We start from the raw sequence: 14,302 nt of genomic DNA on the forward strand, positions 1-14,302 counted from the left end.
CCTACAAACTAGGGGCGATTCACAGCGGCCAATTAACCTACTAACCCACTTCTATCCTGCTGTTATAAGACTGTGGAACAGTTCCCTAGTACGATAAGATGGACTCTTGACCTCACAATCTACCTTGTTATGGCCTTGCACCTTATCGTCTACCTGCACTGCACCTTCTCTGTAAATGTAACATTTTATTCTGCATTCTGTTATTGTTTTACCCTGTACTACCTCAAGGCACTGATGTGATGAGATGATCTGTATGGATGGCATGCAAAACAGAAGTTTTTCACTGTACCTTGGTACGTATGACAATAATAAACCAATTTACCATTCTTGACAGATTCTCTGATTTATCGCCATGTCCATAGATCCCTCAAGGTTGCCGTGCAGGTCGATAGGGTTGTTAAGAAGGCGTATGGTGTGTTGGCCTTCATTTGTCAGCGTATAGAGTTCAAGAGCTGCTAGGGAATGTTGCAGCTCTATAGAACTCTGGTTAGACCACGCTTGGAGTATTGTGTTCAGTTTTGGTCGCCTCATTATAGGAAGGATGTGGAAGCTTTAGAGAGGGTGCAGAGGAGATTTACCAGGATGCTGCCTGGATTGGAGAGCATGTCTTATGAGGATAGGTTGAGTGAGCTCGGGCTTTTCTCTTTGGAGAGAAGGAGGATGAGAGGTGACTTGATAGAGGTGTACAAGATGATAAGAGGCATAGATCGAGTGGATAGTCAGAGACTTTTTCCCAGGGCAAAAATGTCTAACACAAGGGGGCATAATTTTAAGGTGATTGGAGGAAGGTATAAGGGGGATGTCAGGGGTAGGTTTTTTACACAAAGAGTGGTGGGTGCGTGGAACGCACTGCCAGCAGAGGTTGTGGGGGCAGATACATTAGGGACATTTAAGAGACTCTTAGATAGCCACATGAATGAGAGAGAAATGGGGGGCTATGTGGGAGGGAAGGGTTAGATGGATCTTAGAGCAGGATAAAATGTCAGCACAACGTTGTGGGCCGAAGGGCCTGTACTGTGCTGTAATGTTCTATGTTCTATATTGAATGGAATGACATCCCTCTTCCGAGTACTCTGCTCCTGATACTCAAGAGAAAATCAAAATTCCTTAAGGCTTGAAAGCATCCCAAACGTTCAAGTGGTTGAAATCAAGACAGATACTTTGAATGCAGCTCCAACCTTGATATGTTTTTCTGAATTGTGCATTCTTCATTTTAAACAGGTGAGCTTTAATTGTTCTTTTTGTTTGCTTTCATTAATCGAGGTATTGAGTACAGGAGTCAAGAAGTTATGATGCATCTCTATAAGACTCTGGTTAGGCTGCATTTAGAGTATTGCGTGCACTTCTGGTCACCTCACTATAGGAAAGATGTCGAGGCTTTAGAGAGGATGCAGAGGAGGTTTACTAGGATGCTGCCTGGATTAGAGGGCATGTGCTGTCAGGAGAGGCTGGACAAACTTGGGATCTTTTCTCTGGAGGGGCGGGGGCTGAGGGGTGATCTGTTGGAAGTGTGTAAAATGATAAGGGACATAGATAGGGTGGACAAGCAATATCTTTTTCCCATTATTGAGCGATCCAATACCAGAGGGCATGCATTTAAGGTGAGAGGGGGTGGGTTCAGAAGAGACGTATGTTTTTTACTGAGAGAGCGGTGGATGCCTGGAATGTGTTGCCTGATAGGGTGGTGGAGGCACATTCATTGGGGGCTTTTAAGAGGGGCTTGGAAGGGCACATGAATGAGAGGAAAATGGAGGGATATGGGCAATCTGCAGGTAGGAGGGATTAGCTATGTCGGCACAACATTGTGGGCCGAAGGGCCTGTTCTGTGCCGTACTGTTCTATGTTCTATGTTTTATTTAATAAAAAAATAATGGCGAAAGAATAACTGCAATGCAGTGGTCAAAGCATAAGAACAAAAAGGGCAAATCAAAATAGAGTCAAACTCCGATAATCCAGCATGCTCGGGGCTTTGTTGGCACCGAACAGGTAGATTCTCCAGACTATTGGCTGCTATTCCACAAAATACTCCAACATGTTTTTGGCTTAGTCTTTTTAAGATATTACATAACAGTAAAATAAATTCTCCAGTGAACCCCATAAGTTTACATGGAGTGCAGGAAACAGGGCCTTGGTGAATGTAAAGGTGTGGTAACCGGGGCCCCAGTATCTTGGCTGAGACTGAGGGGAGACCTGATAGAAGTTTATAAGATTATGAGAGGCATAGACAGAGTAGACAGCCGGTATCTTTTTCCCAGGGTTGAAATGTCTTATACTATAGGGCATGCATTTAAGGTGGAAGGGATATATTCAAAGGGAATGTTTTTCTACACAGAGAGTGGTGGGTGCCTGGAATGCGCTGCCAGGGGTGGTGGTGGAGGAGTTAAAGGCTTAACTAAAGTAATCCTTGCTGCCCACACAATGTCCACATCCCTCCATTCTCTGCACATTCATGTGCCTGTCTAAGAGCCTCTGAAACATCTCTATCGTATCTGCCTCCACCACCACCCCTGGCAGCACATTCCAGGCACCCACCACTCTCTGTGTAAAAAACCTGCCCCGCACATCTCTTTGAACTTACCCCCTCCTTTGAACTTACCCCCTCTCACCTTAAATGCACGGCCTCCAGTATTAGACATTTCGGCCCTAGGAAAAAACCAGCTGTCTACTCTACCTATGCCTCTCATAATCTTATAAACCTCTATCAGGTCTCCGCTCAGCCTCCGACACTCCAGAGAAAACAACCCGTTTGTCCAACCTCTCCTCATAGCACATGCCCTCTAATCCAGGCAGCATCCTGGTGAACCTCTTCGGCACCCTCTCCAAAGCCTCCACATCCTTCCTATAATGGGTTGACCAGAACTGAATGCAATACTCCAAGATGCAGACTAACCAGAGTTTTATAAAGCTGCAACATAACTTCCTGACTCTTGAACTCAATGCCTTGACTAATAAAGGCAAGCACGCCAGATGCCTTCTTTACCACCCTATCAACCTGTGCTGCCACTTTCATGTTAACAGGTCAATTATCCTGTTAATTCTTTTGGAGAGTGTACACATAAGAAAACCATCCAAGTAATAAAAAGTGATCTGAGAACAGAGTTCTGGTACAAGCTAGCAAAAGTGATCCAGGGAGATGATTTGGACAAACTCAAGGAAATTTAAATAACCCATTGGACGCTCTTGCGTGATTCGCTGTGAAGGAACTGAGCTTTCAGGCAGTGGAAATTTACTTTTGCCTGTGGGAATGTGAGATATCCCATCAGAATCAAGTCGTGATTATTTAAAAGAATGACTTAAGCACTGTAGAGTCATAGCAGCTGATCAATGCACGTGACACTTTTCCATTCAACAACAATTGTAAACAACAAAGGAGGAAGGCACATGACTGAAATTTAAAATTCTCCACAATGATTCTAAAAACTTAGGGCAACACAATGGTGCAGCAGGTCGCCTCATTATAGGAAGGATGTGGAAGCTTTAGAGAGGGTGCAGAGGAGGCAGATGTTAGCCATTTTTGCCCTGCTAAAAAGTCTCTGACTGTCCACTCGATCTGTGCCTCTTATCATCTTGTTCACCTCTATCAAGTCACCTCTCATCCTCCTTTCCAAAGAGAAAAGCCCTAGCTCACTCAACCTATCCTCATAAGACATGCTCTCCAATCCAGGCAGCATCCCCGTAAATCTCCTCTGCACCTTCTCTAGAGCTTCCACATCCTTCCTATAATGAGGCGACCAGAACTGAACACAATACTCCAAATGTGGTCTCACCAGAGTTCTATAGAGCTGCAACATTACCTGGCAGCTCTTGAACTCAATACCCCAAATAATGAAGGCCAACACACCATACACCTTTTTAACAACCCCATCAAACTGCGCGGCAACCTTGAGGGATCTATGGACATGGACCCCAAGATCCCTCTGTTCCTCCACACTGCTAAGAGTCCTGCCATTAACCTTGTATTCTGCCTTTAAATCCAATCTTCCAAAGTGTATCACTTCACACTTATCCGGGTTGAACTCCATCTGCCACTTCTCAGCGTAGGTCTGCATCCTATCAATGTCCTGTTGTAACCAACAGCAACCCTCTACACTATTCACAATACCACCAACCTTTTTATCATCTGCAAACTTACTAACCCATCCTTCCACATCCTCATCCAAGTCATTTATAAAAATCACAAACAGCAGGGGCCCCAGAACAGATCCCTGTGGAACACCACTGGTTACCGACCTCCAGGCAGAATAGATTCCGTCTACAACTACCCTCTGTCTTCTATGGGTGAACCAATCCTGAATCCACACATCCAAGTTTCCCTGGATACCATGCCTCCTGACTTTCTGAATGAGCTTTCCATGAGGAGCCTTATCAAATACCTTACTGAAATCCATGTACGCCACATCCACTGCTCGAGTTGTGGACTCAGCTCAGCACATCACAGAAACCAGCCTCCCCTCCGTGGACTCTGTTGACACTTCTCGCTGCCTCGGTAAAGCAGCCAGCGTAATCAAAGACCCCACCCATCCTGGACATTCTTTCTCCCCCCTCCCATCGGGCAGAAGATAAAAAAAGCCTGAAAGCACATACCACCAGGCTCAAGGACAGCTTCTAACTCGCTGTTACAAGACTATTGAACCAACGACTTGTACAATAAAATGGACTTTTGACTTCAGAATCTACCTCATTATGGCCTTGCACCTTATTGCCTGCCTGCACTGCACTTTCTCTGTAATTGTAACACTATATTCTGCATTCTACTATTGCTTTCCTTTGTGCTACCTCAATGTACTGATGTGGTGAAATGATCTGTATGCAAAACAAAGTTTTTCACTGTACCTCGTACATGTGACAATAATGAACCAATTACAAATTAATTGACATGGACTTAGGATGAAGGGCCCATTTCTGTCTGTATTTCCCTATGACTTTATGCAAAATAAGTGTGACATTACAACATGTTTCTAAGTTCAGGGCAATAAAAAAGGTTAACATGTTACCTTTAATGCAAGAAAGAGTACTGGATTCAAATGGCTGATACATAGGTGAATATTGATGTAATTACATTAATTATCCATTACAAGACTCCAGAAAAAAAACACAATAAAACATCAACAATGGACGATGAGATTTCAAAGAAGAAAAATAATTTGAACAGAAACAAGGGTTTCAACAATCCCAGAATTTCTAATGTAATGACAATGGTAACCTTGCACCTTATTGTCTGCCTGCACTGCACTTTCTCTTTAACTGTAACACTTTCTTCTGCATTCTGTTATTGCTTTTCCTTGTACTACCTCAATGCACTGTGTAATGAATTGATCCGTACGATCAGTATGCAAGACAAGTTTTTCACTGTACCTCGGTACAACCGTCAACAATAAACCAATACCAATTCCAATTCCAAACAATCCTCCATTTTATCCTTGGCACTCTTGGCTCTTGCCATCATTTATCCCCCAAAAATATAGGGCAATAATATAAAACAAACGTCACACCAAAAATGTTCTTATAGGTTTAAGGTGAGGGGGGAAAGATTTAAAAGGGACCCGAGGGGCAGCTTCTTCACACAGAGGGTGGTGGGTATATGGAACGAGCTGCCGGGGAAGTGTTTTGAGGCAGGTACAATAACAACGTTTGGAAGACGCTCGGGCAGGTACATGGATGGGAAAGGTTTAGCGGGATATGGGGCAAATGCTACGTGGGCATCCTGGTCGGCATAGACTATTTGGACCGAAGGACTTGTTTCCCCACGGTATTACTCCATGACTCAGTAACCCTTTGGTTTTTGAGTTTATGTACGATTGTTTTTAGCAGTAAACTAGCCGAGAATGTTAGGGCATGTAAGGGGGTGTTTAAGGAGGAGATTGATAGGTATCTAATTAGTCAGGGTATCAAGGGATATGGGCAAAAGGCCGGGAATTGGGGCGAGATGGGAGAATAGCTTAGCTCATGGTGAGGTGGCGGAGCAGACTCGATGGGCCGAATGGCCTACTTCTGCTCCTTCGTCTTGTCATCTTGTGATCATCCCTCTGCATACTCCAAGGGGACCAAAATTATTTCCTCATCTTATTATTCCAAAGTGTGCTCACGGGATTTGCAAAGGGACCTACAAGAGAAGGGAACGATGGCTGACCTTTGACAGGAAGCAGCATCATCACTAAGAGACAGAACGGACAGTGAACAGTTTGCCGCAGCCTCCATTGTGCGGGCAAAAGAGAAAAGCCGAAACAGGAATTCCATGGCCGTGACAGTTTAGTTTCTTCCCTCATGGAATCATGGAGAGTTACAGCATGGACGCAAGTCTGTACCAAACACCAACCACCCAATACCACACCAACCCCCTTTCATTCTCGTTCCTATAAAACCGGCAAGGTCACTCGCAAATGAGCCTTCCTGCAGAGAACAGACGGGCTGCCCCCAATGCAGGGCGTTTGTGTTCAAACCTCGCCCAGGAGCCTGTCGGAACCAACGGGAGATCTTACAGCGTCGCTCACTGCATCAGGATCTCCCTGCAGAGCTGGAGAGAGTCTGACCCCTGACCGCTCCTTCACCTCTGTGTTCTGAGGCGCCAGACAGTTTTAGTATCATAGTGGAAGCTGCTGAGTTTGGTTTGGGGCCTAATGGGTCACTCTTTTGTCTCACTCACTGAGTCCCCGTGGGGAACTGTGAATTAAAACCAGTCCAGCCCAGCAGTGCGGACTGTTTTGTAATAAACTCAGCTACCTCTCACTGTCCTGAAAGCTATCACAGTTTGATAGCTGATCCATATGTTTTAACATAGAACATAGAACAGTACAGCACAGTACAGGCCCTTCAGCCCACGATGTTGTGCCAACCTACATAAACCTACTCTCTGATCAATCTAACCTTTCCCTCCTACACAGCCCATAACCCTCCATTTTTCTTACATCCATGTGCCTATCTAAGAGACTTTTAAATGTTCCTATTGTATCAACCTCTACCACCACCTCCAGCAGTGCTTTCCAGGCACCCACCACTCTGTATAAAGAACCTACCTCTGACATCTCCCCTAAACTTTCCTCCTCTGACCTTAAACGGATGTCCTCTGGTATTGGCCATTGCTGCCCTGAGGAAGAGGTGCTGGCTGTCCACTCTATCTATGCCCCTCATAATCTTATACACCTCTATCAAGTCGCCTCTCATCCTGCGTCACTCCAAAGAGAAGAGCCCTGGCTCACTCAACCTATCCTCATAATGTTATTATAGATCAAATGACAAAATCAAGTTTGAGTCACAGAGTCACTGAATGGAAACAGGCCCACAGAGTCTACACTGATCATCAACAACCCAGTTACACTTATCCCATTTTACTCCCAGACTCTACCCCTCACCTACCAACTAGGGCAAATTACTGCAGCCAATTAACCTACCAACCCACTTCTACCCCACTGTAATAAGACTATTGAACGGTCACAGCATTGCAGCACAGTACAGGCCCTTCGGCCCACAATGTTGTGCCGACATTTTATCCTGCTCTAAGATCTAGCTAACCCTTCCCTCCCACATAGCCCTCCATTTCTCTATCATTCATGCGTCTATCTAAAAGTCGCTTAAATGTCCCGAATGTATCCGCCCCCACAACCTCTGCCGGCAGTGTGTTCCACGCACCCACCACTCTCTGTGTAAAAAACTTACCTCTGACATCCCCCTTATACCTTCCTCCAATCACCTTAAAATTATGACCCATCATACATGAATGATAGAGAAATGGGGGGCTATGTGGGAGGAAAGGGTTAGATAGATCTTAGAGCAGGATAAGATGTCGGCACAACATTGTGGGCCAAAGGGCCTGTACTGTGCTGTAATGTTCTATGTGAGGACACAGCTCTATGTAAGGTCCCCCAGTACAATAAGATGGACTCTTGACCTCACAAGCTACCTCATTATGACCTTGTACCTTATTGTCTGCCTGCACTGCACTTTATCTGTAACTGAATATCATCTTCTGCATTCTGTTATTGTTTTCCCTTGTACTACCTCAATGTACTGATGTGATGAAATGATCTGTATGGATGGCACGCAAAACAAAGTTTTTCACTGTACCTCGATACATGTGACAATAATAAACTAGCAATTTAATTTAAATCCTTGAGATGTAGGGGGAAACCAGAGCACCCAGGGGAAATATAGAACACTACAGCACAGTACAGGCCCTTCGGCCCACAATGTTGTGCCGACATTTTATCCTGCTCTAAGATCTATCTAACCCTTCCCTCCCAAATAGCCTTCCATTCCTCTATCATTAATGTGTCTATCTAAGAGTTTCTTAAATGTCCCCAATGTATCTGCCACCACAACCTCTGCTGGCAGTGTGTTCCACGCACCCACCACTCTCTGTGTAAAATACTTACCCCTGACATCCCCTTATACCTTCCTCCAACCACCTTAAAATTATGTCCCCTCGTGTTAGCCATTGTCGCCCTGAGAAAAAGTCTCTGACTGTCCACTCGATCTATGCCTCTTATCATCTTGTACACCTCTATCAAGTCACCTCTCATCCTCCTTCTCTCCAAAGAGAAAAGCCCCAGCTCGCTCAACCTATCCTGGATGCTCTCCAATCCAGGCTGCATCCTGGTAAATCTCCATGATCTCCAGGAAACGTGCAAAGTCCACACAGACAGCACCCGAGGTCAGGATCGAACCCGGGTCTCTGCGCTGTGAGGCAGCGGCTCTGCCAGCTGCGCCACTGAGCTGCTCAGCCTCAAGGACAATTCAGCCTCCAACAAGAATTATGAATTTGTGGTGATGTGGAGAACGCTTATCTGCTTGGGTGCCTGCAGAAGGTTGCACAGCCACTCGACATTAATATGTCGGACAAACTCAGGCAAATTCACTCTCAGGCTCTCATTCTTTTGCCCACAAGGTTGTGTACAAGTCAGGTAGGAGCAAGAGTAGGCCACTCGGCCCTTCAAACTTGCCCCACCATTCAACAAGACTCTGCCTCAAATACTACTTTCCTGTCCTACCATCACATCCCTTTAATAAGGAAATTTTGTTTGCGATCAATGATTGAGCTGCCACAACCCTCTGGGTACAGAATTGTAAAGGTTCATAACCCTCCATGGTCTCTGTCTACACTTCTCGCTGCCTTGGTAAAGCAGCCAGCATAATCAAAGACCCCACCCACCCCGGACATTCTCTCTTCTCCCCCCTCCCATCGGGCAGAAGATACAAAAGCCTGAAAGTACGTACCACCAGGCTCAAGGACAGCTTCTACCCAGTTGTTATAAGACTATTGAACGGTTCCCTAGTATGACAAGATGGACTCTTGAACTCACAATCTACCTCATTATGACCTTGCACCTTACTGTCTGCCTCACTGCACTTCCCTGTAGCTGTGACACTTTATTCTGCATTCTGTTACTGTTTTACTCTGTACTACCTCAATGCACTGTGTAATGAATTAATCTGTATGAACGGTGTACAAGCCAAGTTTTTCACTGTACCTCAGTACATGAGACAATAATAAACCAATTTACCAATTTGCCTAAAGTCTGAAAGCACGTACCACCAGGCTCAAGGACAGCTTCTATCCCGCTGTTATAAGACTATTGAACGGTCCCCTAGTACGATAAAATGGACTCTTGACCTCACAATCTACCTCGTTATGACCTTGCACCTTCTTGCCTGCCTGCACTGCACTTTCTCTGTAACTGTAACACCTTATTCTGCGTTCTGTTATTGCTTTTCCCTTGTACTACCTCAATGTACTGATGTGATGAAATGGTCTGTACGGATGGCCTGCAAAACAAAGCTTCTTACTGTACCTAAGTACATGAGACAATAATAAACCAACTACCAATTTACCCTGAGCGAAGAAAAGTTTCCTTATTTCAGTCCTATACAGTTTACCCCTTATTTCAATGTTTTCTTGCAAAAAAGGACAACATACCATTTACCTTCCTAAGTGTCTGTTTTACCTGCACGTTAATTTGCAAAGTCTTGTGTCTTAACACAACCAGCTCTCTTTGAATATTTCCCAATCTCTCACCACTTAAAAAAAAATCAGTATTTCTGTTTCTTTTTTCTAATGACGAGCTGCATCAAAGGAAAGATGTGCTGGCCCTGGAGGTTCACAAGAATGATCCCAGGAATGAAAGGGTTAACGTTTGAGGAGTGTTTGATGTCTCTGGGCCTGTACTCGATGGAGTTCAGAAGGATGAGGGGGGATCTCACTGAAACCTACTGAATACTGAAAGGCCTGGATAGAGTGGACGTGGAGAGGATGTTCCCATCAGTGGGAGAGTACAGGATCCGAGGGCAGAGCCTCAGAATAGAAGGACGTCCCTTTAGAACTGAGATGAGGAGCAATTTTTTGAGGAGGAATTTCTTCAGCCAGAGGTCGGTGAATCTGTGGAATCGTTGCCACAGGCGGCTGTGGAGGCCAAGACATTGGGTGTACTTAAGGCAGAGATTGATAGGTACTTGATTGGTAAGGGGGTTAAGGGTTACGGTGAGAAGGTGGGAGAATGAGGTTAAAAAAAAATCAGCCATGATCGAATGGCAGAGCAGACTCGATGGGCCGAATGGTCTGATGCTGCTCGTGATCTTATGAAGTGGACAACCACATATTTTTCAATCTCTGTGAGTCTTATTGTTTCTCACTCGCTCAGCTTGAAGCCTCATCGACCATCCTGACCACTCACATTCCCTCTTCATAGGACATAGAACACTACAGCACAGTACAGGCCCTTCGGCCCACAATGCTGTGCCGACATTTTATCCTGCTCTAAGTATCAAGAGCATTTCGTACCAAGAGCAAACTTGGAGATATTACTCTTGGTCCCATCAGCCAAACAGTTGACAGAGCCTGTAAATGACTGGGTCCCACACAGCAGTCCCACTACAGAGCAGCACAAGTGGCTGCCTCACAGCAACCCAGGTTCGATCCCAAACTTGGGAAAAGTGCATTTAAACGCAAGAAAAAGAGTTTTCCTAAAATTAAAGCTCCCAAACGTCCATGGAGACTTATACAATGGATTTTATGCTGGAAATCCACTTTATTCTGGGGTTCATGAGAAGCTGCCTCTCACTAAGGATCCCTTTGCAGGCACTTACCTGCTAATTAAAAGCTTAAGGAAAACAGTATTTAGAAAAATTGGTCAGTTACAATATTTCAATGCTATCCGCCTTAAAAAACACATTTTAAATTTATGGATATATAGAAACAAAACGAGGCCATGCTGATTAAGACATCTAGAATGGTTCCTCTCACCTATTTTTGTTAATTATTTGAGTTTCCCTTTTAACGCTGTTGAATAGTAATTCAGTCTATGAGTCACCCATTAAAATAAATGTGCTTGTAGTAGATGTACATTACTGTCAACATTCATGCCACCAGCTCAATTAGCACTCTCATAATGATGTTATAGATCTCGTACTGTACAGTAAAATGTTAATTGTACTTACTCCTGCAGAAACACCTGAATTACATTACAACGTAGTGTTTAGAACAACATACTGCATCCGAATTCCTACTTACCTCTCGGTCCAAACCATGAAACAAAATAGTAATTTAGAGTCCTGTCCAAAGCTTCCATCTTAGTATCTGTAATGATTAAGCAAATAAAAGAGTAAATAGAATGCAAGAACTTCAATAATTGTCAATACAGTTCCTCATTCTCTACATCACACAGAGCAGGAATGTTGTATTGTTTTGATCTTGGCAAGGCCTTAGGTGGAATATTTAATCCAGCTTTAGTTTCATCCCATAATGGGTAATAGCGAGGCTTTGGAAAAGGTCCAGAGAAGGTCCATTAGACTAATTCCCAGTATAAAGCAGTCTAGTAATCGAGATGGTCTGAAAGACTTGGGATTGGCGTAGACCTTGGGATAATGTGATTGAGGATTATAAGGTTCTAATCCAGTTAACTCTTTGTTCCAATAAAAAATTCAGGACCAGAGGATGAGACTTGTACAGGGTATAACACTAGGTCAGGAAACCATGGAGGACCGGGTGAAGAGTGAGAGCATTGCCCATTATCCAGGGGGCTAAGGAGTCCTCAAAGCACAGGCTGAAGTGGCAGTGAGAAGACTTTTGAGATCATCGCCAAGCTCAAGAGATAGTTCCTTGCCTAGAGGATAGTGATCCTCTGGAACTGGCTGGCGTCTCATGTGGGAGAGAGCGACTCATTGAATTCCTTCAATCAGTTGTTCCCGGTTGAGAGAAAGCTCACCGCTTACAATGGGGAAGCACTTTAGAACCAGAGTGATTGCAACTCCTAGGCCAGTTGTGGTGAACTAGATGGGGATGAAGAAGGATTTGCCAGACCTCTCGTTCCACCAACTGGCCTGAGATTTTACCTGAGTTTTTTGTTTGCTCTCTCCGAGTAAGGGTGCAGCACGCACGCACGCACGCACGCACAGTGATACACATCACAATTGTGTGGAACCTTAATTCATCAATTCCAACCTCTTGTCACAATCACAGCTTGTTACCTTGGAATGTGAACTCCCTGTCCCATGTCAAGTGACCTCTCTGCATCAGTGTCACTCTGTGCTTCAAAGATCTTCATCTTCCTCAAGCCCCATTTTCACCAGCAGAAATTCAGCACAACGCTCTCCCTCCCAATCCACAGGAGCCAGGAGACCACTTCACATGGTGCAGTGTTGCAAAGTCCCAAACCTGTCTATCACACCACCCCCTCCCCCCTCACCTGGATCCACCTCTGCTAGCTCTTGCTCCACCTCTCCCCCCCACCTTTTTATACCGGCTACCTCCTCCTTTCTTCCAGACCAGATGAAGGGTCTCGACCTGAAACGTCGACTGTCCGTCTCCCTCCACGGACACTGCCTGACCCACTGAGTTCCTCCAGCGTTTTTGTGTGTTGCTGGAAATATCCCTCTCACTTTCCTCAGCCATTCGAAGGCAGAGGGAGCTAAACTGGAGAGCTATTCGGGCACTGGGAGAGCCACATGCCATTAACCCACCCGCTCACATTGTGGCTTCAGTGCCCAGTCAATGCCAGTGGTACTGTTTGCCACCTTAAGCCTATGCTGGTAGGATTCAGCTCTGGGCCAGGTGGAGAGGGGGAGGGAAGTCCTGCTCCTGACGCAGGCTGAAGTGACGATGGATGGAACTTTCAGATCACTGAGATCCAGGGCTAGTTCTCTGCCCAAAGGGAAGAGTGAATCTCCGGACCAACTGACTGAAAGAATTCAGTGAGTTAGAAGCGAGGAACGCCATCTCTTCCAAAGAGAGTTGATTTCCAGACTGGAACCAGTGGTGGAAGTTAATATCCAGATGTTAGCGTCATGGAGATGGGCGTGGCCAAATGTCACCAATGGGTTTTCAGAGGAGGAAGAGGAGGGTGGTCCAATTAACCCAATGGGCATGGACAACATTATGGGAGACACTGACACAACAGTGGGAGGAGGCTGATCAATGCCAAGTGTTAAACCTCAATAGACAGCGGAAAAGGTTTACCAGGATGTTGAAAGACACGACGATGCTGGAGGAACTCAGCAGGCCAGGCAGCATCCGTGGAGAAAAGCAGGCGGTCGACGTTTCGGGTCAGGACCCTTCTTCAGGACCGAAGGTAGGAGAAGCAGAAGCCCAATATATAGGAGGGGAAAGCAGAGCAGTGATAGGTGGGCAAAAGAGGGGAGGTGGGGTGGGCACAGGGTGGTGATAGGTAGATGCAGGTAGGAGATAGTGATGGGCGGGTGTGGGGGAGGAGGGGAGACCAGATCCACCGGGGGATGAGTCAAAGGGAAGGAGAGAAAAATAAAGGGGGGGGGGGGTAGAAAAAGAGACATAGGCTAGGAAAGGGAAGAAAAAAAGAAGTATGGTGGGGTGTGTGTGGGGAAGTGAGGGGGGGGAATTACTTAAAGTGGGGGAATTCAATGTTCATGCTGTTAGGCTGCAAGGTTCCAAGACGGAAAATGAGGGGCTGTTCCTCCAGTTTGCGCTTGGAATTCTCCCGGCAGCGGAGGAGGCCGAGGACTGACATATCAGTGATAGTGTGGGAGGGGGAGTTGAAGTGACCGGCAACGGGGAGATGCAGATCGCGGTTACGGATGGAGCGCAGGTGTTCTGCGAAATGGTCACCTAGTCTGCATTCGGTCTCACCAATGTAGAGGAGGCCACACTTGGAGCACCAAAAGCAGTAGATGATATTAAGGGAGGTGCAGGTGAATCTCTGTCTCAGGATGTTGCCAGGACTTGAGGGACTGAGTTACAGGGGGAGGTTGGACAGGCTAGGACTTTATTCCTTGGAGTGTAGGAGACTGAGGGGTGATCTAATAGAGGCGTATAAAATCATGAGGGGCATAGATAGGGAGA

The 14,302-nt window shown here is 45.6% G+C and overlaps 1 protein-coding gene across 4 annotated transcripts in view; it reads right to left on the bottom strand.

The window, feature by feature from the left end:
* The window catches only part of elovl5 (ELOVL fatty acid elongase 5), a 154,218-nt gene that overhangs the window by 89,366 nt on the left and 50,550 nt on the right, over positions 1–14,302 (bottom strand). For all 4 annotated transcript variants that reach the window (XM_052024417.1, XM_052024419.1, XM_052024416.1 and 1 more), the window contains one exon: positions 11,501–11,566. In XM_052024417.1, coding sequence (XP_051880377.1) covers positions 11,501–11,558 — 58 coding nt within the window. In that variant the 5' untranslated portion in view covers positions 11,559–11,566. The remainder of the gene's footprint in view (positions 1–11,500; positions 11,567–14,302) is intronic.

This window comes from Pristis pectinata, chromosome 10 (genome assembly GCF_009764475.1).
Source record: "Pristis pectinata isolate sPriPec2 chromosome 10, sPriPec2.1.pri, whole genome shotgun sequence".
In the NCBI taxonomy this organism is placed as follows: Eukaryota; Metazoa; Chordata; class Chondrichthyes; order Rhinopristiformes; family Pristidae; genus Pristis; species Pristis pectinata.